Raw genomic sequence first — 26,973 nt, forward strand, 5'->3', positions numbered from 1 at the left:
TAATAGAAACAACTCAATATCCATTTTCTTTATTTACATGAGCTTAAAATCATTAACAAAATGACAATCAAATTGCTGTTACTCAGTACTATATGCATGTTCAAGACTACAAAAATTGATTTGTATATGTGGCATTCAAGTTTTCTCAACTTGCAAATTTGGCTTATAAATTAAAAAAAGTACAGACCAGATTGTGTGTGTGTGTTGAATATCCCCCAAAAGTCTATATATAAACTATTGCTGATAATCAGTGCCATTGAGCGCAGTCTGGAAGTGTGTAATCACATAATCATGATAGTATGCCATAATGCACAACGGTTGGCCCAAAATAATCGATGCCCAAACAATAATATTTCCCATACGAGGACCCAATCGACGTTCCACATATTTGGATATGGCCGATAGTGGTATCTGGCCCATCATGCCCAGGAATGCCCAAATTTTGTACGTTTGCAGTGGAACTGATACCTAAAAAATATACCAATAAATCATGAATAAAAATTCTAGATCAGTTGATAAGCCAACCTACCAAATATTCATGGAAAAATGCGCTGAACAGAAAGACGATTGTGGATGCCTGGCGAGAGGAGTAACCCATTTGGACAACGGGAATGTAAAGATGACGCACACACCAACGATGCACAGGCATATTCCAAGTACGCCAGAAAGTGTCAATATTGTTGGCATTCCACCAATCACAGTAGAAGTTGCGATCGGCAAAGTTCAGCACTTCGCCCAGAGCATTTAAAAACGAATGGAAGAGCAGATAGAAAAAGCACAGCCAGGCCAAGTGATTGGGCAGCTAAAAAGACGAAATAATAAAATGTGAAAATTAATAAATTAATTAATTACAAATAAATTACAATTCAGCTTACAGCAAGTTTAAGTAGACGTTCGGTGGCCAAGCCAATGTCCATGTTGGAGAACGGAACCAAGGAGTTGCGCACCGAAGGAATAATCCATTGTTGGAACAATGCCATCACCACATTGACGCCAATGAGCACCTCCAGCAGACGTTTCAAGAGGAAATGCTTTCGAACACGAGATGTTCGTGGGAAATTGAGTTCATAGCATAGAGTGGGAGCACAAAGGAAGTACATAATATCTTTATAGGTCAAGTTTTCTGGGTATTGCACCAATTTGGTAACGTCTTCATCCTCCTCGCCTTCATTCATTTTTCTTTTTTCTACAATTTTTTTTTATTGTTAACTTAAATTGGATTTTATTGATTAAGTCATGAACTTACTGAGTTCAGCTAATGTGATGCTTGGTCGGCGTTCACGTGGCTGCCTTTGATAATAGGTCTGACGACACCACATATTGGTCTGCACATAACTCCACAACTTCAGGAACAATACGGAATAGAAAAAACACACTGTGGTTGCTCCCACTGCAAAGTATTAAATAATTAATAAACAATTATATATCTATCATTTATTTATCATACTCACTTATGCTAAATGCTGATCCCTTCAAATGTATAATCACCACAGGCAAGCAAACCGACACAACAACGTTTGAGATTTGTATAACCATGCCAAGACCTTCAGAAATTATTTCCTGTAACAAAATAATAATTGAAATAGTTAACTTTCAATAAAGTCCATTTATCAATAACATTATAAAGGAAAACCCCGCTTTAAAATTTAACGGAATCGTCTGGGTTTATTTTAAAAACACTGAAACCATGCTCTTTGAAAATATACTAATATACCATATGATATGTGACCAGACGATATTTAGCTGTGTGGTGTATTTTGGTATTAACTCGGTGTTAACAGTGGTCACATTCGTCATTTTACTGTTTCGCACGACGGATGACGCCGCTGCTTGCTTGTTGGTGATAATAATTTCATTGTGTGCAGAATTTATTTCGTTATATGTTGTAAAAAGTATAGTAGTTAAAAAAGAAACACATTAGAGGCGCAAATAAAACAAAAGTGATATAATTATTTAATAGAACACACAGAAATCACAACAGCAACAACAATAATAAAGATGGAAGTCACCGACGCCAATTTGCAATTGCTTGCCGGTTATTTGCAACAGACGCTCAGCGCGGATCCCAATGTCCGCAGGCCCTGTGAGTATGAGAGAGAGCATGCGTGCGTGTGTGCGCATACGTGTTTGTGTGTGAGTGTGTATTGGAATGCGATATAGAGAGCGAAAGGGATCGAGTGAGGTTTCGTTTTGTGTGCACGCGCGCGGGAAAACGGCAAAGAAGCTGCATTACCGCTGTACGAAATCCCAATTGTAATTGATATGTGACAACACAGCTGCTTTGCAGCAAAATCGCAGCACGATTATGCATTTTCTTTTTAAGCTTATATTTTTTGCAACAAGGATAATTAATGGCATTTTTAGCATGGTAATAAGTAGGGAATTCTTTCGCATCTCTGGCTCGCATTTGTTTTTTGCATTACCCTTGGGATTAACGAACAAACTTTTTAAGCTGTTCCCCACAATTTGCTTCCATCTAACCATGTGCAAAAGTAAACAAAATTGTATTTCACTTGCAGCGGAAAAGTTGCTGGAGTCAACGGAACGCCAGCAGAACTATCCAGTGCTCTTGCTCAATCTCATTGATAAGGGCGACATGGACATGACTATTCGCGTGGCGGGCGCCATTGCATTCAAGAACTATGTGAAACGCAATTGGGCCGCACACGAAGACAGCGATGAACCCGATCGCATACATGAAAGCGATCGCAACACGATTAAAACCCTAATTGTCACATTGATGTTGCATTCGCCTACCGCATTGCAGAAGCAGCTAAGCGATGCAGTGAGCATAATTGGTCGCCATGATTTCCCTAAGAAATGGCCACAATTGATCGATGAAATGGTGGAAAAATTCGCATCGGGTGATTTCAATGTGATCAATGGAATTTTGCAAACAGCGCATTCGCTTTTCAAACGCTACCGCTATGAATTTAAATCGCAAGCGCTCTGGGAGGAAATCAAATTTGTACTCGATCGCATGGCAAAGCCATTGACGGATCTGTTGCAGGCTACCATGCAGCTACGTACAATGCACGAGGGCAATCCAGAGGCCCTAAAAGTCATTTATAGCTCATTGGTGTTGGTGAACAAGGTGTTTTTCTCGCTCAACTCGCAAGATTTGCCTGAATTCTTTGAGGACAATATGAGCATCTGGATGGGAGCCTTCCTGCAGCAATTGGCTGTCGATGTGGCCAGTTTGCGCACCGATGACGACGAGGATGCCGGTGTGTTGGAGCATTTGCGCTCCCAGGTCTGCGAGAACATTTGTCTCTATGCCCGTAAATATGACGAGGAGTTTAAACCGTACATGGAGCAGTTTGTGACTGCAGTGTGGGAGCTACTGGTGAAGACCAGTCTGCACACAAAATATGATGCGGTATGTGCAATATTAAATAAGTTCATAAAGCTCCTTACTCAATTTTTATATGTCCCTTAGCTCGTCTCGAATGCTTTACAATTCCTTACGGTTATTGCTGAGCGTCAGCATTATCATGGGATCTTTGAGAATCCCGAGATCTTGGCTCGAATTTGTGAAAAGGTTGTCATACCAAATCTGGACATTAGACCCTCCGACGAAGAGCTCTTCGAGGATAGTCCTGATGAGTACATTCGCCGTGATATCGAGGGCTCTGACATTGATACACGTCGTCGTGCTGCCTGTGATTTGGTCAAAACATTGTCCGTGAACTTTGAGCAAAAAATCTTTGGCATTTTCGGGCAATATATGGAAATTTTGCTGGGCAAATACAAAGAAAATCCCGTGGCCAATTGGCGGTCCAAGGATACAGCTATTTATTTGGTCACATCGTGGGCTTCACGTGGCGGCACACAAAAGCATGGTATCACCCAAAGCTCAGAGCTGGTGCCGCTGCCGCAATTCTGTGCCGAGCACATTGTGCCCGAGTTGGAGAGACCCAACAGTAAGTACATATGGTCATTCGTTTGTTTTCCCTTACTAATTTCACTTTATGGACAGTTAACGAGCTTCCCGTGCTGAAGGCAGCAGCAATCAAATACGTGATGGTCTTCCGCAGTCTGCTTGGGCCACAAACTTTGGCTGGCTGCTTGCCACAGTTGATACGCCATCTGCCCGCCGAAAGCATTGTGGTGCACAGCTATGCGGCCTGCTCGCTGGAGAAGATTCTAACCATGCGAGATGCGAGCAACGCGCTCTTGTTTGGACCACAAGTTCTAGCACCTCACTCGAATCAATTGGTCAGCGGATTGTTTGCCACGCTCTCTTTGAGTGGATCTGCTGAGAACGAATATGTGATGAAGGGTAAGTACAAGCTAGGACTTCTAAGAAACTTGCACTAACTTAATATTGTAACTTGCAGCCATCATGCGTAGCTTCCATGTGCTGCAGGCGGCTGCCATGCCTTTCATGGGAGTGGCGTTGCCACGGCTCACCGAGATTTTAACGTTTGTGTCCAAGAATCCGTCGCGACCGCTTTTTAATCACTACCTCTTCGAGACGCTGGCGTTGTCTATTAAGTAAGTAGTCCCAAATTATACACACTTTCAAATGTACTTAATCTTCTCGTCTTGATTTTCCAGAATTGTCTGCCAAGCAGATGCTTCAGCGGTCAGCTCGTTTGAGGAGGCACTTTTCCCCGTTTTCCAGGGCATTTTGCAACAGGACATTACCGAATTTATGCCCTATGTATTCCAAATGTTGTCAGTGCTCCTCGAAGTGCGCGAAGCCAGCGGTGCCATACCAGAGCCTTATTGGGCGCTATTTCCCTGTCTACTGGCGCCGCCACTTTGGGATCGCAGGGGCAATGTGACGCCCTTGATTCGTCTGCTGTCGATATTCATCAAACAGGGCTCCGCACAAATACAAGCGCTGGGCAAACTAGTGAGTCATGAGATGCTAACGATAGGATTTCATTTACTAAACTTTTCTTCGTTTTTAGAATGGCATTTTGGGAATCTTCCAGAAGATGATTGCATCGAAAGCCAACGATCATGAGGGCTTCTATTTGCTGCAGAATCTGCTGTTCTATTACAATGCCGCCGAGCTACAGTCGAGCATGCGTCAAATCTTTGGACTACTCTTCCAGCGATTGTCGCTTTCAAAGACTGCAAAATATTTGAACGGTATCATTGTGTTCTTCTGCTTCTATGTGGTCAGGATTGGCGGAAGCCCGTTGCTGCAGCTAATCGATGAGATACAGCCGGGCATGTTTGGCATGCTGTTGGAGCGTGTATTCATCACGGACATGGCTAAAGTTAGCAAAGACTTGGAACGCAAAATGGTCGCTGTGGGTGTCAGCAAATTGCTCACCGAATGTCCCGAATTATTGACGGGTCAATATGCCGCCTATTGGCCACGTTTGCTGCAGGCCTTAATCGAGATGTTTGAACGCCCTCCCGAGAAGCTACCCTATTTGGATGGCGATGCTGCAGGCCCAGGAGGCGACGCAGTTGCGGGCGCTGGTGTGGATGCTGAACCCGGTTATCAGGCAGCTTTCTCACAGCTCAATTTTGCACAACCCAAACAGGTGGATCATCTGGCCGAAGTGAATGATGCACGGCAATATTTGGCCAGCTCTTTGGGCAATCTATCGCAGCGGTCGCCTTTGGCCAATTTGCTGGCGCCGCTCACCGCGGAAAGCAAGCAAGTTTTACAAAAATATTGCGATCAAGCTGGCGTTCGCATTGCTTAAGTGATTTAATACGCGTTCGGATGTCATACACCTCGCACACTCATAAACACACACATCAATTAATTTGTTTAAAACTATGTCACGATTGTAATCAATATAATATATATACATGTTATGTTACGGAGATCCACTCCATATCCATAAAACCAACTGCTGTAAATTGAATTCGGATTTAAGGATTGCCACGAGTCTGCTGTCTACAAAACGGATTTTCTTTTTTAAAAAAAACTCTAAATTCTAAATTTGGAAAACTACATTTTGTTGGCAGCAGAGTCTCTGAATCAAAAACTATTACTGTATAATATGATGCGCAAATTAATCCAGGCAGTTGGACGGCGAGTACATCAACTAGGCGGTCGCAATTCGCAGAGTAAGTTTAAGGTCTCTTTTGATTTTAGCGATATTTCCGTTAAAAAGAGTATTTACTTACCAAGGCAAGTCCTTTTTCGACAGCCAGGCACAGCGATATGTGCACCATAGAGTCTAAAATGGATAAATATTTTGAATTTTAAAATTAAATTAAGTCTTAAGCTTAACTTACAAATGATGAGCAGCAAAGCATTGTGTCCTTCACCCTCGTTACGTCCGCTCAAAAAGAAATACCAGTCAATGGGATTGACGCGTATGCCATATCTTAAAATTGGTTACACTATAAGAAAAGTTCTATAAATTTAGTCAGATTATACTCTTACTTGAGGAAGTTTTCTAGACCCAAGCGCAGGCCACCAATGCAAAGAAGCAAAAAAGCCCCAGTTGACGAGACCCGTAAAGTTCGTAAAACCCGAGCTCCAGGAGAATAATGAATCGCGGGGACGATGTATGCTAGAAATTAAAATAATATTTAAATTTAAATAAGTAACTAAAGACGGAAGTAATCAACTTTCGAGTGAACATTCGAATTTTGAAAACATACTTAAAAATCGAATTTTGTTTTTCAGTTTTTTTTAAATAGTTTCTACCTTAAAAAAACACTTAGGTTTATGATTCTATCGTAAATATCATCATTGGAGTAAATATAATATATATATTTATATTATTATATTGTTCAGGCATTAAGATTGTGGTATTCAGAATTAATACAACAAAATTATATATATTCATGACTAATCTTTGGGTATAAAACCGATAGTAAGCAAATGAAAAGAAATAATTTCTTCGATATCCCACGCCAATTATATTTTTGACCAAACTTTAGTATAAAACCTCTTTAAAATAGCATCATGAATAAACAATGCAAAGTTCTGGAATCTTCAAGATTATGGTATTTATATTATATTAAAAGATTTATTTATATTACTCACTAAAAATAGATTTATTAGGTTAGAAATTCTTTGCTTACGATCTGTCGGGCTGTGCCTTGCGCTGTTTGGCCTCCTTGTTGGAGATCTCCTCGGCACGTGTGACACTCTGAGTGCGTCGATAGCGCAGCTTCTTCTCGCTGGTGCCATTTCCATTCTCATCCTTATCGAGCACCTTGCGATACTGCTGCAGGTCAATGGGATTGCCGTGTTGATCGAAAAGGTTCTGCGTCGATTTTCGATTTCTTAGATTGGTCAAATTGTGTTCGGTTGCCGAGGCAGAGCGACGAAGTCGTTTCATTAATCCTCCGGCGACGCCATTCTTAGATTGCGACTGTTTGTTGTTGTTGTTGGCTGGTGGCTGTTCCTTGGGGTCTTTGGTTGTTGTCATGGTTCAGTTCAAGTTGAGTTGCTGGCCCGGCTGCTTGTTAAGGCAAAAACATTGATTAGATTGCAATTCCAACTGAAGTGTTGCCTACATTTTTAAATACCAACAGGCCGGAAATCTTATCGCAATTTTATTTTTTTTAAATTGCTTCTTTCGACAGTAAAAATGCAGTACATTTTATTTGATAAGCGAAACATTTGCGAACATTCTTCAATAAAAATTATCAATGAGGTGCCGCTTAACTAATCCGCCAGATCGATGCGATCGTCGTATCAATGCAAAACGATCGCAAAACTTGTCTAAAGTTAACTTGAACTTCATTATAATAACCACAGCTGTTACACAATAACTTTGCAAAGTCAAAGTTCATTTGTCTACGTGAGAGTCGCTTGAGGTAAACCGATATTGTATTTACATAGCACACACAGCACACAGAGAAACGATCATCTGATCGCGTTGCGATCACAAAATTACAGTAGTACACAGGTAGCTTGAACTGTGATAAGCTGTTTGCTAAAGTTGATCGCAGGCGATCAGGCAACGATTAGATGTTACTCTGTGCTAGCAGTTTGACACTCAAACTCAAGGTGATCACAATTTGAATTACAAATGAGCCATATTTATTAGCTAATAGAGCAATCAGTTTGCTGTTCTTACACAGGCAGCGATCCCGATCTAATGACATTAGCTTACAAACAGAAAGTGCTCAAACATTAGATTATTGTTAAATACATTTCAACTTGTAAGCTTCATTTAATTACATTTCCAGTGTTCTAATCATAAGAATCTAATGGAAACCATTCGTACTCATATATTTTTTTTAAAATCTAATCGAGGAATAATTTGTTTAGAAATAATTCAAGCCCAATGAGCCGGAACAATGAAACATTTTTTTAGTCGAGCTTTAATACGATTTTAAACGAATTTCAAGCTCATTAAATTTGTTACTGATTATTTTTAACTTCTTTAGTTGGTTTTAAATATTCTCTCAATTTGTGAACATAACTTTGTTGTGAATGACTCTATGCCAGGTGGTTTCTAAAGATTAATCAAATGCAATGTGTGCCACTTAACGAAATGCTCACTTAATTGACTCGACTTGACACTCGCCACCAACTACTACACATACATCTGTATATTATATGCTTTATGTACTTTGTTGAAAGATTTTAGTTTGTGCGCTACGTAACTTGTTTATTGTTTATAGCAAATACTAACTCAACAAGCTTTGATTAGACTTGTGTTTTATTTAAAACAATTACTGAAATTATTTCTGGATTAAAAATAGTGTGAGATCAACATTGAATCACAGTGCGGCTTTTAGGGGTTATCACAATTAATAAAATGCTTAAGCAACAGCGTTCTACGTCATTTATAGGAACGATTAAACAAAAAAAATTGATGTATAAATGTTATTTCACTTTTACGATGCGTATTTACGCTGATAAGGATCTGTGATAAATATCACAGCTTATCGAGTTTTGTATTTCGTACTTGACTTATTTTGTTGTGCTCTAATAAAGTCCAGAAATGTGCCGAAAAACTCACAGTGTACTTTAAAAAAAGTCGTGCATTGAACTGACTTGCATAGAGCACAAATAAATATGTATGCACATGGTGACTTTGGAATGACGACTTCATGGCTTCTTTCATGCGTATAAAGTGTATGCGTAATGAGTCAAGTCATCGTGACGCGTCATTATGATGAGTTCTGAGCAGCAGATTAACAATTTGATGTGTAATTATTAAACCCTGAACCGCAGACTGCAACTGTATCTATATACATGCACATGCATGTCGACGAAGCAGGAAGAAGAAAGCAAGCATGCGGTTTTGTTGTATTGAACTTTTCAATTACTTGCAAGGGCATTGACATTCTGCTATCGATATCTTGATATCGGTGATCTTTTAATAAAAAGGGGCACTGGAAGTGCGCGCATTGCGCTTACGTAATTTGTTGAATACACTTTTTAGTTTTATGCAATTAATGTCTACATGCACATGGTCAACTAATTACACCGGCAAACCGGTCGAATATTTTATATAGGCAGCCAGAACTGCGTTGTAGGTAAAGTAGGTCAGTAATGCAATGTCAGAGATGATGCGTCGACGATTGGCCGGCAATTTTATCAGTACAAATTTCCAAGTAGACGTAGCCATGTATTTAGTACATTTCCAACTAGAAGCACGTAGTACATTTCCAATCAGCCTGCCAGACATGTCTGTGTCGGACAGAGAGATTACAATGTAAGCGGATGTTATATACAAATGGTCACACTAAACAACGAAAAATTCATTTTTGCCGGCTTATCAGCATTTTAGTACTGTGCGTTGCTGTCTAGCATCGAAATGTGTGTTATCAGCTTACGGTCTGACATTTGCCCGATAAACTCTATGCATCATTACGTCTGCTTTCTAATTGGAATTTCGATTTTACCAATTGGCAAAGCCTATGAAAAAGACACATTTGTCCCGCGTTCGCTCTCTCTCTCCCACTATTTTAGCTGGCTCTCTGTTTGTGTTTTTGCGGATCGCTGAACCTGTTTTGTGCTTTAGAAGTTTGTTTGGTTTCTTGTTGTTGTTGCTGTTGTTTGACGAGACGCCACTACCGAAAAAAAATCTGCTGTGTATTTCAAATATGTACATATTTTATTTAGCAGACAAATCAAGGTTACGCATATACACACGCATCAGTCACTGACTGATCAGTCAGTATTTCCACCACATTTTAGTCACACTATCAAAGTCCAAAATGTGCGGGTGAGTTGCATGCTACTCACTTGTTTTTATCATTATTATCTATTAGACAGTGTTTGAGTCATAAAAAACAGGGGCAAAAGCTACACGTGCTTTAGAGTTGTTTTTGTTGCAGCCGCAAATATGTTTTAATGGCAAGCAACCGTGAGAAAGAAGCAGATAGAAAACTGCAACATTTTACACTTGAATGCGCTTTGAATGACCACTCTCTTTCTCTCGTTCTCACATTTGTCTCTCTTATGTGCAAACAAAAGCGAAACCGAATGAAGTAGAGAACAAAATACGAACAAACAGTAACAACACCAATATTTTTTTAGCGGTTGGTAAACAACAACAAATCGAACATTTCACATTATTTGCTTAAATTGCTTCATCTATTGAATTAAGTTGTAGTACAATTTTATTGGAATTTGGACTTTTAGTTAATTTACACACTTGATTTAATTTAATGTTTTATTTTTTTGTCACCCACGACGACGCGCATAAAGCTTCTTCTGCTCGCTTTGTTTTTTCTGTTTTACCGTTCGCTTCGACGACAAATTCTCAACTGTTGCTGCTGCTGGGAAAATCGAAACAGAAATAAACAAAAACGCGAGAAATTGCAGAGTGCTGCTCAGTAGCAGCACGTTAATAATCCAATCAGTGGGGGAGCGAAAGAGAGCGCGCGCTCACACACAAATATCCAGTTTGATAGTGGCAGCAAAGAGAGCAAGAAGCTCGCTTGCGATCTGTTGTGTGGTTTGTGTCTCGGCTAGAGTTTTTAGTACTTTTAGCGTATGACGAAACCAGTGAATATAAGTTTGAAATTGTAACGGCTGAAAAATGTTTGTATAAATGTTTTTGTTTATTGGTCAATTATTGCACACTTAAATAACTAAAAAACAAAGAAATCGTTAATAAGTTAAATTAAAAATACAATACGAACGAAGACTAAACAACTAAAACTGATGCTAGATCCATGCTGATCTTAAAGCTTATGTATTTACAATTGAATGTGTTTGTGTGTGTTTGAAGAAGTTGCTGATAGATTTGGTATAGAGCGCAGTTTTTAAGAAAATAATGTAAAACTAATGTTAACGCTTATGTTGCTGTTGCTGCTGTTGTCTTTCCGCTGCCAGTTGATCTTCTTCGTTGTCGTCGTCGTCGTCTTCGTTGTCGTCATCATCGTCGGGCGATAGGCCCTCAATCAAATCTTCCAAGTCATCGTCTCCATCATCGACATCATCGACAAATTTATCGATGCGTTTGAGTAAATTATGTTCGCCATCTGACGTTTCATCTTCACTCACATCCAGTTCGCCATCCGCTAGCAGCTCTCCCTCTGCGTCAGCCTCTGCGCCAGCCTCCTCAACCTCATCTTCTTCATCATCATTGTCTTCGTCGTATTCCAGTTCGTCTTCCCCTGCTGCCTGTAGTTTAATGCGAGACTCGGGCAATTGATCATAGTCAAAGACCTGGCGAGTGGCACGCGGCGGTTGTTCAGGTTCCGTGCTCGTCGCGATCTCTGAACCATTCTTGACCTCAGGCTCCTCTTTCACCTCCTCTTGCAGCTCACTCTCTATGCTGCCTGCATGGCTGCCAATGCGCGGTTCCGGCTGCTGTGGTATCGGTTTTGTCACCACCGGTTTAAGTCGCGTCGTTGCTGGCGCCTCGCTGCTAGCTGCAATCTCGTGGGCATCGGCAAACATGTTATCTAGCAGACTGAGCAGATCATGCACGCCACTGGGCGGCGTATTTGTGGTCGGTGAATCCAGCTGAAGCAGATTTGGCCGAGGAGTTGGCTTGGCAGAAGGAGTTAGGGTGGGACGGGGACTGAAAGAAGGATTTAACGGGGGAATTACACTAGGTAGAGGACTTGGGCTGGTCAGAAGATTTGTCAGGGGACTAGGATTTGGCGTAGGTTGCGAACGAAGACTTATGCTGGGACGGGAACTGGTAGCTTGAGTTGGCTTTGCCGTCGTTGTTGTCGTTGTCGTTGCTACTGACTTTGGGGTCGGCTTGATTGCCGCGGTCTTAGGTGTCAGCAGCGGTAGCGTTGCGGTCTTCTCTAGAGTCGTCGCAACCTTGGGCGTCTTCTCATTTGTTTCAGTCGCTTTTGCATTTGTCTTAGGCTTCGTCGTCGACGTAGTTGTAGTGAACGGCAGGGTTTTGGTATGCAAATGCTTGACCTGATAGGTCTCCACAGTGCCGCGCTGTTCATTGGGATCCGCAATGCGCACCACCGGCTCTCGCTTTGAGATAATCGGCACTATCTTGGGACTGTGGGGATCCAGTTCGTTTTGGCCATAGGTCTTCACCTTAGAGTGACCCTCAATGATGAGATACATGGGACCCAGCAGTGGTTTTGGCGGCTGTTTGTAATGCGAAAAGATCGCGTCTGTGGTTAATTCCGGTGCCGGGGCCACTGTAGGTCGTTTTGCCAGATTGCTTGTTTGCGGTATCATCAAACGGGAGCTCGATTGTGTTGTCGACGTCGTCACCGGTCGCATTGTAGTGCTTGATGTTGTGCTCAACGTTATGGGTCTAAAGCCAGCGGTGACAGCTGGTAGCATTGTGGTGTGTGGTGTGATATATAGCTCTGCTGGAGGGCTGCTCGTTGTAGGTGTTTCTATGGTCGGCGGACCCGGCACAAAGGTGATTGGTGCATAAGTCAATGGAGCGTAGGTTGAACTAGGCAGCTGCATATGCTGTGGTTTTGTAGTGCCCATCAAGTACTTGGTGGCGGGCATAGTTGGCTTCATGCGCTGCTTTATCGTGGGCTTCACCAGCTCCTTTTGCAGCAGCTCGTGCAGCCAGGGCTTGCGTGGTGCTGAATGTATGGCATTGGGCGAGCTGCTGCCGCTTTGTGGTCGGGAGAAACTGTAGTGTTGCATGGTCTCCTGCAGATGAGCATCGTTGTAGTTCGGGTGTTGGGGAGAGGAAGAGTACCAGCTGGAGGTCGCCATGGAAGAGGAGGAGGAGGGACTGCTGTAGTGGGGTTTGCCTGACGTGGATGGGGAGGAAGCCAAGAACGGAGCGCTGTAGCTGCTGCCCATGTTGACGCTCATGTAAGAGTTGCTGCTAGGCGAGTTCATCACGCTATGACGATACTCCACGTGGTTTGGCCCATGAGCCTGGTTCATGACCATGCCGTGACCCTGCGTCTGACTTTGGACCATGCCAAGTCCTTGAGCCTGACTCTGAACCATTCCTAATCCCTGAGCGGGGCCCTGGATCATGCCTAGTCCCTGGGCCTTCATCATCATGGGCGGCGGCATGAGATGCGTGTGTGGCATGTGCTGTGGCTGCTGCAGTGGTTGTGGAGCGTAGTAGCTGCGTCGGATACCCGTGTACTTAGACTGCTGAGCAGCATAGGGATGGGACGAAGGATGAGGCGAGGGATGGGACGAAGGATGAGGCGAGGGATGGGATGAAGGATGAGACGAGGGATGGGAAGAGGAATAAGGCTGATGCGAGGGATAAGATGAGTAGTATGAAGACTGTGACGAGGGATAAGAAGTGTAATGCAAAGATTGCGAGGGATGTAAAGCCTTTGAGGAATACATAGCTGCTCCCGATTGCTTCACTTGTCCGGTTCGCAATCGATCTCGCTCATTGGCCACGCCCAGCAGCAGTATTTCGCTTTTGGTCTTGTTTCTCAACATATCTCCCGGCAGCTGCTGTCTCGTCTCCTGACTACTCGCATTGTTCTCGGCCCAGTAACGAACGCGTTCCAGCGCCGGCGGACTGTAGTCATAGGTGGGATCCTTTTGCAGTGGATCGCCATGTCCGAGTGGACGCCACTCGTTGTTGTTGTTGGGGTCCAAGCGAGTGGCAGCTGAAATGAATGAGAAGAGTGAAGACAAGCTGACTCAATAAAACATGAACAGTTTTAATTGCCACTCTGCAGCACTCTGGTGCTGCCCCCCGGCCATAGACAGAGGTGCATGTGCAGCTGAGAGCTAAGAGTGTGAAGAGCGTTACAAATCATAACTCGTTAAGGTGTTAACAAATGTTTTTACACCGTCACCTCGATCATCAGTTGGCGAGGCAGCTATAAAATTGAGCAAATTCGATTAGAGTACAATTTTCTGCTTTTTAGTTTCTAGAGAATTTACTAATGTTAACTTTCATTAACCGTCTTTTATGATAAAAGTTTAATCGAAATAGATTTGTTTTTGAAAAGGTGTAATTTTGTTTATAAATTATCTTTGCTTCTCATTTATAGAAACCATAATAACTTCCCTAGGTCTAATATGAATCTAATGATTAATTACATTAATATTTGTGAAAATTCATTGTGATAAGTTGGATTTCGATCTGCTAAAAAAACAGTAATTATTAATTAAAATGATAGTGTCATTAATAAATTTATGGATCTGCATTAAGTTGCACAGTTTTTCAGCTTAAATATGAGCTATATCCATGATCGCTTCAAGTTAACCTCGCTGCAATTTGTAGTCCACGAATATAATTGATTTGGCTGCCAGTGGCAAGTGCAATCTACAATATACCTCGGTACCGACCAAGTGTGGGCCAAGACTAATGTCGGATCAGATCAGAGTGGGAGTCGCTCTTGGCGATTTAATAAAGCCAAAGTCATAGTTCAAACAGAAAGACCGTAGGCGCCCACCTGCATGCCACAATGATGGAGTTGGGGAGTAGAAAATCTCACTTGGCATAGAGTAGGAAATCACAGTTGGTTGATCAGCTGCCAATGGCCAATGGCCAATAACAAACAGCGTGAGTTGATTGACTGATCAGCAGAGACTGATTTTTTGGGAATTGGCAATGCGGTATGGGGAAGGTGACTGAGGCGTAGCACTGGCAGCTGGCCAAAAGTTATTAGCTGAAAGCAGTCAAGACGCTTTCCATTCGAAAAACAGCTGAACGTGAGCATATGCAACAGGAACTTATTGCTAATACTTCACAAGTCTTATCAGCCAGGGAGTTGCCGCAAAAAATCATTGTTTTTGGATGGAGGGCGTCTCCAGGAACAAAATAGAGTTTTACTTTCAATTTTTGTTTTTTTCCTTATTGCAAACTCTTATTATGCTTTGATCTAAATTAAAATATGAACACATTTTCAATTAATTAGTGAAACCCAACATTTTTGTTATGTAAACATCGTGGTCATACAAATTTTGTACGATTTAATCTTTATAAATTAAAAACTTTCAATAAATTAAAAACTTTTGCTTATAGCAAATAAAAATGAGTGCTATGATACGATTTTTACACCCAAAATGTGAATTTTTATCATCATTTCACAATTTGACTGCAAAATCTTGCAGTATACAAATCTTTACAATATACAAAATCTTGCAAAATTTTGAAAAGTTTTCTTTTACAAATTAAAAAAATTTATTTTGCTTAAAATAAGTGCAAAAAGATATGATAAAAACAGTGAAGTTAAAATTGTGAATTTCTTAATAGTTTCTTTTTCGTCATACGAGAATAATTATCATATTTAATTTGTTTTACTATCCAGTCTTCCGCCTTCACTCTCCACTCTCCATTCTCCACTGTCCGCAGTGCAATCTCCTCAATTCAGTGGTTTCTCCAATTGTCCTTGCATAATTGCCCAGTAATAGTTTTCACTTTCATTTGCCGCACCACATTAAAATAGCGCGCATGATTGCGTTAAAATTGTTTGCATCTCCTAATGTTGGCCATTAAAATAGCGCCTCTCTTCTCTTCTCTCCCCACCCCACTCTCCTTAAACCACCGCTTATACATAAATGAAGCAACTGATCAACTGGATCTCTTGTTGTGGTCTCTTTGTGTCAATTATGTCGGCATTTGGTGCTGGCCACAAAATCAAAGTGCAAATCTTTCATATTTGCGGCATTGCAAGCAGTTCATTGCCACGCTGCCCCTTTCCTCACTCCCCCCCCCTCACTCTCTCTCTCTCTCCCTCCACTCAGCTCTTTCGCTTATTGTCTTTGCTCACCTGCTGCTGTTGCTGTTGCTGTTACATTGGGCGTCACAATGGCCAAGACATTCACTTCATCCTGACGATTGGCAGTCTTCACGCTCGCTGTCGCCGTCGCCGTCATAGTTTGTGGCAAGACCTCGAACACATCATCAGGCAAGGCGCAACAATGGTGCACATGCCACAGCAGCATGCAACACAATATTGTGGCCAAATTGTTGGTTTTGTGCCGTTCGCTAATCATCGTGCAGCAACAATGCGGCTTATCTGTAAATGAAAATTTCGGAAATTTGTAATGTAAATTACGCCTTTAGCTGATTCCTGATTTCCCGATTCCATTCGATTCGATTCGCTGGCGATTGCCAAACAAAAGACTCAGGCAACGTAAGCTTGATTTGCACTCTCTTAAACAAGTCTTTAAACGCAATGTCTAAGTGAATAATTTCATGTTATTAACGTGACTTTAGCACACATCCTTGTGTTAGCTGTATTTTGGGTGAATTTGCAAAGTTGTTTCCTCGATTGTTTGTCAAGGCTATTGAAAGATCTAACAGTAGGTTGTGGTAATGATTAAAATTTCTTGAAATTAATTGTATATATAATTTTTAAATGTAACTATAGTTATAAGAGCAAGACGTAGCTTTTAGTTTTTATATTAGAAAACTCAATAAACAAGCATTTTGAATTAATTTCATTTTAATTAAAGTAAGAAAGTCAATTTTCAGTCTCTCTAATATTAAATTACTTATTAAAGATATTTTTGTTGGCCTTATACATACTAAATTACTTTTCTATAGGAATTTACATATTTATTCAATTTATTATTAATAAAAATGTATGGCCAACCAAACAGGACTCTAAAATAAATAATTGAGAAGGTATTAGCATAATTTCAAATAAACGATTATTGTGATAGTTTCAACTAAATGTACATCTTGGAATTTATATTGCTGTGTATAAAGCTTTACGTTGCAGCAAAGTGAGAGACGAAAGATAAATAAAGAACTGGCAGAAAAAACGTAATGAAAGAGGCCAGGACAGGCACAAAGAAGACCGGCCTTTAACTGACAACTTAATTAAAAGCCATCTCAAGATGACTTCGAGTCTTGGTCTTGGATCTTGATCTTGGTCCGCCTTCAGTTTGCTTTTGGGTGGTCGTATTTCAAAGGGGCTTTTCTGGGACACATGTCCTTAGGGTTACGTCTGGGCCATCAACGGAATGAAATGGAAAGATCTCGGATCTCGGTTGCGTTGTCAACGTCGATCGCCGAATGAAAGTGAAACTTGTGCACAATGTTTCTGCTTCACTTTTTTTTTTGGGAACATAAAAAGCAACAGCGACAAAAGCCAGAGTAACAAAATTTGCATTTATTTTGCAGCGACTCCGCAGGTTGTCGTTGTTACTGTTGTTGCTGTTGCTGCTGTTGGGGCTGCTGCACGGCGGCCAAGTTGGCGGCAATCGTAAAAATTAACTTGATTACTACACGCATAAATAAAGCCATTAAATGGCAAACATCTCTCTGCACGGCCGGGCAATTAAAATCAAATAAAATTTACCGACAACCAACGAATCGAAGCCACCGTAGAAGCTTCGTTATATCGGCAGAAGCGTGTCGATAACAAAAAGCGATAGGCACAAATGAGAATTATCGAACGTAAAGGAAAGAAGTGGCCTCTCTCTCTTATTTACAATTACTTCTATAAAGTAGGCCTTTTTATTAACTTGTTATTCAATTTGTATGATCTCGTTACCATTTGTTTTACATAATGCATTTAATTATGCCTAAATTGCGTTATTTAATTATGAATTTTATTATGTTTTTTCATGAATGAGCTTTCAGCTAGCCGCGTTAAACGAGTTTCTGCCGACAGTGGAGGAAGTGTTGTGCGCTAATGTTTTATGATTAGTAATTGCTCTTATTGTTTACTTTTTAGATGATCTAACTAATAAGTATGTTAATAGGTAAACTATGCATGTAACTTTGCGCTCTATAAGCGATCGATAACAGAGCAGTAGAATTATGTAAGGGAATGTTGCGCTGTAACTTAAATACGTCACATAACATTAACATAACCAGCAGAAATTGTGCATTAACATGCATGAGGCGTTAACATTCCCTTTGTTCTGCGGCTCTGTTAACTTGAACAGCTGAGTTCTATAGCAGCCAGCTTATAATGAGAAAATTCATGAATTATGCGCGTTGAATATTAATAGTTGAATTATATGAATATGTAGCAAAGAAAGTAAGTTGGAATGCAAAGTATCAAGATGTGCTTTTAATAATTCATATTTAATTGACACATTTACGACTCCGACATAAGCATAAATGTAAACATGATTAGTGTCTGTTTTGCTGTTTTATATGGGCAATATTTTCATGAGCATTCAATGTACTCGTTACTCACATAATCTCGATACTTAAAGCCTATCGGAAAGTTAATCTTGAGATGCTTAAAAGCATCGCATTACATTGGCATTGGCATCGTCATCGTCGTCTAGCCAAATAAATGGCCCAACCCAATGCAGCGGCTGTTAAGTGAACGCTTAAGCCAATGAGGCGGCTGTGAATGCATTCGAGATCGAGATCGAAATAGAAAAACCAAAAACAAACAGACCAATAAACATACAAACAAGCGCAACGGCAGCAATACCATCAACAACAAAAACAACAACAACAAGAGTAAGTGACAAGCTAAAACCGAAAGATTCATTCAAGTGTGCGACACTTTTTATGCGTGAAATAAAAAGCGACGACAACAACAAGCTGGGATGCCAACATGGCAGCGTATTAGCAAAGACAAATACTAATTGCAGCCAAAGCAGCAGCAACATTTGCTGCAACTTGCAGCAGTTTTAGTTGTTTTTTTTTTTTGCTGCCCGGCAGTTAATTTCATTTAAAGAATGTCATCTTCACTTTAAGTGAAAGATAAATACACACACACACACACTACTACAACAACAGCAACAAGCAAACGCAAACACACACACTCAAAGTAAATCAACAGTTGCAAGTGTTTGGCATTGTCTCCTTTTCCTTCAACTTCAACTTCATCTCGAACAGTTGGCGGTTTTCCGCTGCCAGCGCTGCGTATGAGTGATGTTTGTATTTTGTTGTTGTTGTTGTTGTTGCTGCCGCTTCTGCTGCAGCTGTGTTGTTAGCTTACGAGGAGCGTCTTAATTCTTTGCGCAAATAGCGTTTTGCACATTCGATTTCGCTGAGATTGCAACAACATTCGCAGCAGCGAAAACAGTAAACAACAAAACACGCACAACAATCGCCAGCTGCATTTGTTTTTGTATATGTGTGTGTGTGACTACAATCGACAGCATCAATTATCGATAAGCTTCTTTGATTACCAGCTCTGCGAGCTACGAAACCTTCCTGAACAGCCAGCTTTTGAGAGTGTGCAAATAATAAAAATGACAGTAGAATATTTTATGAAAAATGATCCATGTGAAATTAAAATTTCAATCTAAATATAAATTCACTTCCAAATCTGAAATCGTGCAGACTAATTAATGTGTATTTTATGATATTATATGATTATACTATTTTGTCAAGGATTTGTTCAACTTATTTAACAAATTTAAATTGAAAGTCTTAAATTTATAGAATGTTCAAATTTCATTTCAATCTTTTATTTGAAATAATATTTGGAAACAAATTAAATATGGAAATTATACATTAATTCTGATTTGGTCTAAACACAAAACAAATTTATAGCTTTATAGAATTTTCAGCGCGTCTAATAATTTTGCATTTTCAAAGTAGAAGAACTACTTAGAATTTATTTTTAAGTAATTTTACGTATGGAATTTAAAATGTTATATTTAAGTTGAACACCACAATATCCTTACTACATACTTTTTCTTCTTTACAGCACCTTCACCCAATACAAATTTGCTTTTCTTTTCCATTGTTTACATGAAATTATTCCAAGATTTTGCATCATCTTTATAGCATACATTCAATACCTACCATTCAACGCAGGCACTTTGGAATTCAGTATAAACTCAAATTTGCAGTTGTTTGTTGTTAAACGTTGGAATTATCCTTGAATTTATTTTGTTTGCTAAACACGTTGTTGAACTTTGGAATTATCCTACTATTTGTTTTGTTTGCTGAACACTTTGTATTGTTTAACATTAATATTTGGCAGTCATTGCTTGATTAACTTGGCTGCTATTGTAAATGCACTCTGTTTTTGGGGCTTTGACAGCGACTTTTAATTTGGCCCATTCGCATTCGCATACGCAAATTCAATTTCGATTCGAATTGCAATGCCAAACATTTCATTTCATTCAGTATAGTAAATTTCACTTTTAAAGCGGTGACGACTAGTCACACTTTGGGCCCGGGACCGAGAAGACTCGAATCAGTCATTCGCACCGTTTTGTGTGTGTTCGAGAGGAGCAGGAAACTCGATTGTTGTCGATGTCGATAGCGTTGCTGTCGTTGCGGTTTTGCTGCGTTGCATCCGTTTCAAAACGCGTCCGTTTGTTAACTGATTTCGCGTTGTGTTGGCCAAAACTCAAATTCGAAAACAGTTGTAAGAAGCAGCGTCGAAGACGACGACGACGACGCTGCAAACGTCGCTGCCAGTACAACGAACCAGACAAGTGGCCAGACTGCCACCAGACCACCAAATACTCGGCCCTCTCTCGGCTCCCCGCTTCACGAAAAACAACAACAACAACAAAAATCTCCAGGCGAGACTGCGCAATTGGCAGCTGCACTTGTCGCTGCCTAAGTCGTCGTCAACGGCGCTGCCAACGCTGCCGCTTGGCGCTGCCACTTGCTGTTGACCACAGCGAATCAATAAACATGCGTCAGCGTCTCTGTCGCCGTCGACGTTGACGTTGACGTCGACGTCGCTGTTAGCCGGCAAAGTTGTCGTCTTTTCGCTTTTGTTGCTACCTTTGGCTTTAGCTTTAGCTTCAGCTTCGTCTTCAGCTTCAACTTCGGCTGTGGCTTTGATTTTGGCTCTGTTGCTGGCTTTGGCATTGCTTTTTTTTTTTTTTTTTGCCGAGTTGTTTCTCAACTCCTGCTCTCTTCTCTTCTGCTTTGTGCCGCCCGCAAACAGACTCACTTTTCACTGCAACTGCAACTGCAACACATTACTGACTAACTGACTGACTGCCTGAATGACTGAATGACTGACTAACTGATTGACTGGCCAACTTGACCATGAAGTTGTCTCTAACTCGGATTATCAAATACAACAAACCGGAGATGGTATATCGCATCGTACAAACCTGGTTAATAAAGTTAGCTATATGCACCTATTTATTTTAGTAACTTATTACTTTATCTATTATTACAAAATTATGATATATTATAAAATATTTTGTCGGAATTCCTATATATGTTATTTTTATCAAGTCTGGTTTTTCATTTTTCATAATCGTGAATTTAAGATAATTATTCCGATTTAGTTTTAATTCATTTATTGAAATGTTAAGATTATTTATCGATATTGCAAAATAGAACAAAATCATAAAAAACTAAAACTAATAATTAATTTAAATTGGTATTTGAATTTATATTTATTACAAGTTTTATATAATTTAAGATTTTTTATTTTATAGTTGTTTTATTTGTATTATTATATGTAAGCAGAAGTAAACTAAATTTGACATGACATTTGAATTCATTCTTAATAGAACTTAGATGTTTTGCTTTCTGTTTTTTTTTTGTTTAAAGAATTTATTATTTCATTGTTGCTTGTTTTAAAAAATTGATAATAGTAAAAGTCCTTTAAAAACTAAACTAATGCGTATCAATATATTTTATTAAAACATATTAAATAAATAATGATTTTATGATCTGAACAAAAAATCATTGTCAACATTTAGTGTTCTATATTGATTGAGTGATGCGAGTTTCAGTTGCTATTGCGTGTGTCATTAATGATTTGCTATCTGGGCGGTCAACGCTTGATCAACTTTCGCTTTTGTTGCACAGCCAACAACAATGACAACAACAGCAACAATTGGCATGTTTTGTGTGTTGCATAAAGCGAGAAAAAATGGGGATCTCTTGGCGTTTGCGTTTGACTGAGAAAACATTTCTTTGGCGCTGAAATTGAAAAATATGTTAAAAGCTTAAGGCAGTCAGCAGCAGCAGCAGCAGCAACAACAAGAAAAGTAGCAGCAGTCAAGTGACAACAACAACAACAACAACACTTGAGAGTCAGTGTGACAGTCGAGTCATGATGCCAATGCCAGGGTTGTGACTATTGTTGATTTGTTGTTGTCGACGTTGTTGTTATTGTAGTTGCTGTTGGGCGTGTGCGTATTTGCAAAAGAGTTTTGTGGCCGCCGAGACATGCATAAAACTTGTAAAGCCATTAAAAGCGCTTACAGTGCCAACAGCAACAACTACAACAACAGCGGACAAAACAATCAAACAATATTGTTGTTAGTTCCCCATTTGATATTGCTGCTGTTGTTATTGTTTATTGTTGCTGTTGTTGTTGTTATTGCTGTTGTTGTTGCGAGTGCGCGGCTCATTAGCTTGATGTGTTAATTAAAGCGAATGCTGCAAAAAATTTCGAATAACTACAACAACAACAACAAAATGACTGCAAAAGTCGCTTCCAAAAACAAAAGACTTAGGCAACGAACTTGCCACAATGACTTTCACAAAAGAATGCAAAGCTGTCGCGTTAAATATGACATTGACTGACTAACTGACTGAGTGATTGAATGGCTGAGTGAGTGACACGCCCACAGCAACGCCCTCCTCCGTCGCTCTCTATGAATCTTTAATGTTCCCTTTTTCCCTTTCTCTGTCTATAACTCTTTTTTTCTCTATATATCTTTATTCTATATCAACATCTTTATTTTTCTCTCTCTCTCTCTCTATCGCGCGATCTTTAACGATTACTAGCTCGAATATTTTTCATCTACATCTTTCTCCTTTTTTTATTGCAACTCTTTTCCACTCGCTCTCGATCATCGCGTTTGTTGCGTTTGTCGGCTTTTGTCTTTGTTGTAGTATGACAAATAAATTTATGCTGCTGGCAACTTGCAACTTGGTCACTTGGCTTAAGTTTTGCTTGCAACTCTGCTTGCACTGTGGCGCCCCTCTCTAATTAGCGCTTGCGTGTTGCATGTTGCCTGTTGCACGGTCCATGCTCCATGCTCCATCCTGCCGCGCGTATATATGTAAATCGTATCAATAAATTTATTGATTTCAACTGTTGCCGCTGCGCTGACTTGTTGAATATTTTGCCAAAGCGATTTATGCGTCGAGCATGCAAATTTGTTGTTGCTTTAATGAACATGTCGCCATCATATGGAAAGAGTCATCACCACACGCACCGCACTCCCCTCCTCCCCCTCTATACTCCTCGCTTTGCACTCAATTTCTTATTAGGCAGCCAAAGACCTTTCACTTGTCTCTAGCAACAATTTCACCCTACAAAATATATTTGTTGTAGTTAGTAGCATATTTCCGGGCAGCCAAAGAACACTTTCAAACCGACCAATTGACTTGCATTTGGGTTAGGGACAGTTTCGGCCGCCTGTGTTGCATCTTTAAGCAGGCGAAAATGGCGAACAACAGAGTGAAATGTTGTCGTTGTCATTGTTGTTGTCGTTGTTGTCGCTGTTGTCGTCGCCCCTGGTGCATGGCTAATTAGATAAACAAATTTGCTGGCGACGCAACGAAACGAACGCTACATTGTTGCACGCATTCGAAATTCGAATTATTGAAAAGTGAAAAAGCAACAACAGCAACAACAGCAATATTGCTTACAGTTTCTAAAAGAAAGTGAAAAGGCAAACGCACGCTCACAGAACGCACAGTGCGAACGTCAAGCGTAAAGCGTAAAGTGCGCCGCCTAATGGCCGTCAACGTGCAACGCTTGCCGCAAGCTGCTTGCAACGTGCAGCCTACAACGTACAGCGCCTTAGTTGGCCAGGACCAGACGCAGATCAATCCCAGAAAGAGCTGAGCTGGACGCGTGTCACGACTCTCGACACTTCAAAGCCATTAATCATAAAGCAAATACATTTATGAAAGCAAAGTCAAAAGTCTTTTAGAGATTGACAATGCGAATAGATTAATCAAATAATAAATAATCAAGAAATATTAATGACAGTCCTAGAAAGAGTTCCTTTATTTATTTCTTAACTCTTAATTAGGTATTAATTATGATTTGTTGCGTATTCCTTACTCTCTATTAAACACTTTATTTTCGTTTTTCGTATTTTTCAAAAATACACATTTTAAACACATTGCTTATTAAACTAACACAAAAAAATGTTTTGTCATGTTTTAAGTGTAACTAATGTTCAATTTTAATTCAAAATACTCTATTGCAATTAATAGTATTAGTTTATTTCTAAAGGATTTGAAACTTTAATGTTTAATTTAATTAACAAATTCTATTATTGTATAAATTATGTTCTAGTTGATATTTATTGTATAGTATTCACTACTATGAATATAGAAATTTATGTGAGATTTAGAGTTCAGTTTATGTACTTATCTTTAAAACTGATAAATAATACTTTTTATATATTTTTACTTATATCAAAATAATAAAATTAAATATTAAACAAATTCTTCAGTTAGTAAAAATAAATTTACAATGGAAGCTATTTAGCTAATAAGTTTCCTTAGTGTCACATTCATACGTAGATCAAAGAAATTCTCGGAAATGTTTATTTTGAGTTTTAAAATGTTGAAAAGTTCAATTTCGAAACTTTAAATGCAGTAGTCACTAGCTTATGTCTGTGGCATTTTGCGATATGGTTGGAGATGGACACGAGCTCATCTCTGGCAATCACTGCTAAATGCCACTGATCTGCAGCTAAAGACAGAGACTGAGACAGAGATAGAAACAGCAATTGAAGCAATGTGAGAGACAGAGACTGAAACATGGACAGAGCCACAGTCATTCACAAGTTGTGATGCTAAACAAATATGACTAATTATGGAGGAACTGAGACTGCGACTGCGACTGGAACTGGAACTGAGACAGAGACAGAGACTGTGACTGCGAGTGCGAGTGCAACTACGACTGGATACTCATGAGGATGGAGACTGGGAGTCGACACTAAACAGTGCCACATAATGCGATCGTCGTCTTCGTTTCGACGTAAATGGGCAGAGACCGAAGAGGCCGAGACCGAGACAGAGGCAACAACTTGGTAGTTGTAACCAGTTGGGCATAAAAGCAGCCAACAAACACCCGCAATTTCGCCAATTCGTGGAAAAAAAGCAAAACAAATAAAATACAAATACAGATGTGGAAATACAAATGAAAATAAAAATACAAAATACAAAATACAATTGCAGTTGGCAATTTCAATGAATGAAATGCGTTTTACGCGCAGTTTTCACTGCCCCGCCAATTTGGCTGTCTTCCTCCTCCTCGTCTTCAACTCTCTCCTCTCTCTTCCACTGCTGCAGGTTTAGGGGCTTCAAAGGGGCGTGGCAACCTGCTGCTCCAGCAGCGCGTCGGCAAACTCTTTGAACCGCTCCAGCCAAAGACTCTGCGCTGGGGCATTGCGCCAGTCACTTTGATGGCCGAGGATTTTGTGAACGCCTTGAGTGTCCTGCCAGCACGTGAGCACAGGATCACGGCCTGCGTGGACGCATATCGATCGCAGAGCCTGGAATTTGGCGATCGCCATCGGGTGCCGAATGTCTTCACCAGCTTCGAGCAACTTGCCAGCTGTCCAGATGTGGGTGAGTATTAACTAAGAGATCTTAACATTACTAATGATCACAGCAATAAAGTTAAAGATAGAAACTATAAACTAAAATGAGATATAATTTTATAATTATAAATAAACAAGTAAGAAAGCTACAGTCGAGAGTGTATACTGCAAAAATACTGAAAATATACTTGATGTTTGGTGTATTAATATAGTAATTCACTCTAAATATACCATAGAGTGCAAAATATACGAGATTGTTAATCAAAGCAACGTTTAGGTGTTTAAGAAGTTATAAATAAGCAAGTTTAGAAAGCTACTGTCGAGTGTGCTCAAAATAATATACCACAAAAATACTTTTAAAAATATGTGAAGTGGTTTATTTGGTATATTGATATAGGACTACATTCAAGATATACTATATAGAGTGCAAAATATACCAGATTATCCGTTAAAGCAACCCGTAGCAAGATTGTAGCTTTTACATGGATATATTGTAATATACAATTATTATATGTTTTTGTCGTGTACATAATAAGCAAAAAATTCCAATTGTTTAATTAACTTGAATAGACAATATTCAAATAATAATAATATTACCAAATCTATGTATCTTTTCTGTTTCTCTGGTCACATTTAATTAAAATGTAATCTCGGCTTTCTGGATTCCATTATAAAATGTTCCCTGTTCCTTTGCAGATGCTGTCTACATATCGCCATCGAATGGCATGCACTGCGAGCTCTGCCACCTGATGCTCAACCATGACAAGCACGTGCTCTGCGAGCAACCCTTGGCCATGACTGAGCAGCAGGTGATGGGGTTGATGGAGAAGGCGCAGGCACGTGGTCTCTTCCTTATGGAGGGCATCTGGTCGCGTTGCACGCCCGCCTATCGCATGTTGCGCGATCACCTGAAGCGTGATCAGCTGGGTAGAGTCTATCATGTGGATTGCAGCTTGGGCTGGCCTATATCCAAGGAACTGGTGGACAATACGGGCTATGCGGGCGTCACCAGAGACTTGGCTCCATATGCTTTGCAGTTGGCGCTTTGGGTTTATCGCGCGGTGCCGCAGTCGATTCGGGTGAGGGGAAAACTCAATCGACAGGGCGTCGATGTGGCCAACACCATTGATGTGTACTTTAACGACAATCGAACGGCGCGTTTGACACTCAGCACACAGGACACATTGAGCAACGAGGTTCAAATATTTGGCGAGAAGGGCAATGCCAGAGTAAGTCTTGAAGCAACAAAGGTAGTTTTGCTCTTGACA

At 40.1% G+C, this 26,973-nt stretch overlaps 4 protein-coding genes across 5 annotated transcripts in view; 2 read left to right on the plus strand and 2 right to left on the minus strand.

Annotated features, from left to right (window-relative positions):
• LOC133848905 (diacylglycerol O-acyltransferase 1) lies at positions 1-7,361 on the minus strand. Its single transcript, XM_062284647.1, is given in 10 exon segments — positions 1-468; positions 530-802; positions 876-1,186; positions 1,247-1,390; positions 1,452-1,560; positions 6,103-6,155; positions 6,214-6,305; positions 6,365-6,417; positions 6,419-6,494; positions 7,012-7,361. Coding segments are annotated over 10 exon segments (1,695 nt in total). The 3' UTR covers positions 1-234.
• On the plus strand, positions 1,776-5,818 carry LOC133848888 (exportin-2). Its single transcript, XM_062284623.1, has 7 exons — positions 1,776-2,083; positions 2,520-3,379; positions 3,440-3,923; positions 3,980-4,282; positions 4,341-4,497; positions 4,561-4,861; positions 4,920-5,818. Exons 1-7 carry the CDS (start codon positions 1,999-2,001, stop codon positions 5,670-5,672), a joined length of 2,943 nt encoding a protein of 980 aa, XP_062140607.1. The 5' UTR covers positions 1,776-1,998; the 3' UTR covers positions 5,673-5,818.
• The window catches only part of LOC133848936 (trans-1,2-dihydrobenzene-1,2-diol dehydrogenase), a 23,103-nt gene continuing 1,973 nt past the window's right edge, over positions 5,844-26,973 (plus strand). For both annotated transcript variants that reach the window (XM_062284702.1, XM_062284693.1), the window contains exons 1-3: positions 5,844-6,042; positions 25,455-25,733; positions 26,402-26,934. In XM_062284702.1, the coding sequence (XP_062140686.1) occupies positions 5,976-6,042; positions 25,455-25,733; positions 26,402-26,934 (879 nt within the window). In that variant the 5' untranslated portion in view covers positions 5,844-5,975. The remainder of the gene's footprint in view (positions 6,043-25,454; positions 25,734-26,401; positions 26,935-26,973) is intronic.
• LOC133848877 (mucin-2) lies at positions 10,947-20,465 on the minus strand. The gene is made up of 3 exons (XM_062284611.1): positions 20,010-20,465; positions 16,048-16,296; positions 10,947-13,932 (listed from the first exon to the last, which is right to left on the minus strand). Exons 2-3 carry the CDS (start codon positions 16,271-16,273, stop codon positions 11,189-11,191), a joined length of 2,970 nt encoding a protein of 989 aa, XP_062140595.1. The 5' UTR covers positions 16,274-16,296; positions 20,010-20,465; the 3' UTR covers positions 10,947-11,188.

Source organism: Drosophila sulfurigaster, chromosome 2L (assembly GCF_023558435.1).
Source record: "Drosophila sulfurigaster albostrigata strain 15112-1811.04 chromosome 2L, ASM2355843v2, whole genome shotgun sequence".
NCBI lineage: Eukaryota > Metazoa > Arthropoda > Insecta > Diptera > Drosophilidae > Drosophila > Drosophila sulfurigaster.

Excerpts from the sequence above, each read along its gene's own strand:
- LOC133848877 (XM_062284611.1), bottom strand. The coding sequence starts at position 16,273 with ATGATTAGCGAACGGCACAAAACCAACAATTTGGCCACAATATTGTGT. Across the intron at positions 13,933-16,047 it reads AGCAACAGCAACAGCAGCAG|CTGCCACTCGCTTGGACCCC; the intron begins GTGAGCAAAGAC and ends CATTCATTTCAG.
- LOC133848888 (XM_062284623.1), top strand. The coding sequence starts at position 1,999 with ATGGAAGTCACCGACGCCAATTTGCAATTGCTTGCCGGTTATTTGCAA. Across the intron at positions 2,084-2,519 it reads TCCCAATGTCCGCAGGCCCT|CGGAAAAGTTGCTGGAGTCA; the intron begins GTGAGTATGAGA and ends TTTCACTTGCAG. Across the intron at positions 4,498-4,560 it reads ACGCTGGCGTTGTCTATTAA|AATTGTCTGCCAAGCAGATG; the intron begins GTAAGTAGTCCC and ends TTGATTTTCCAG.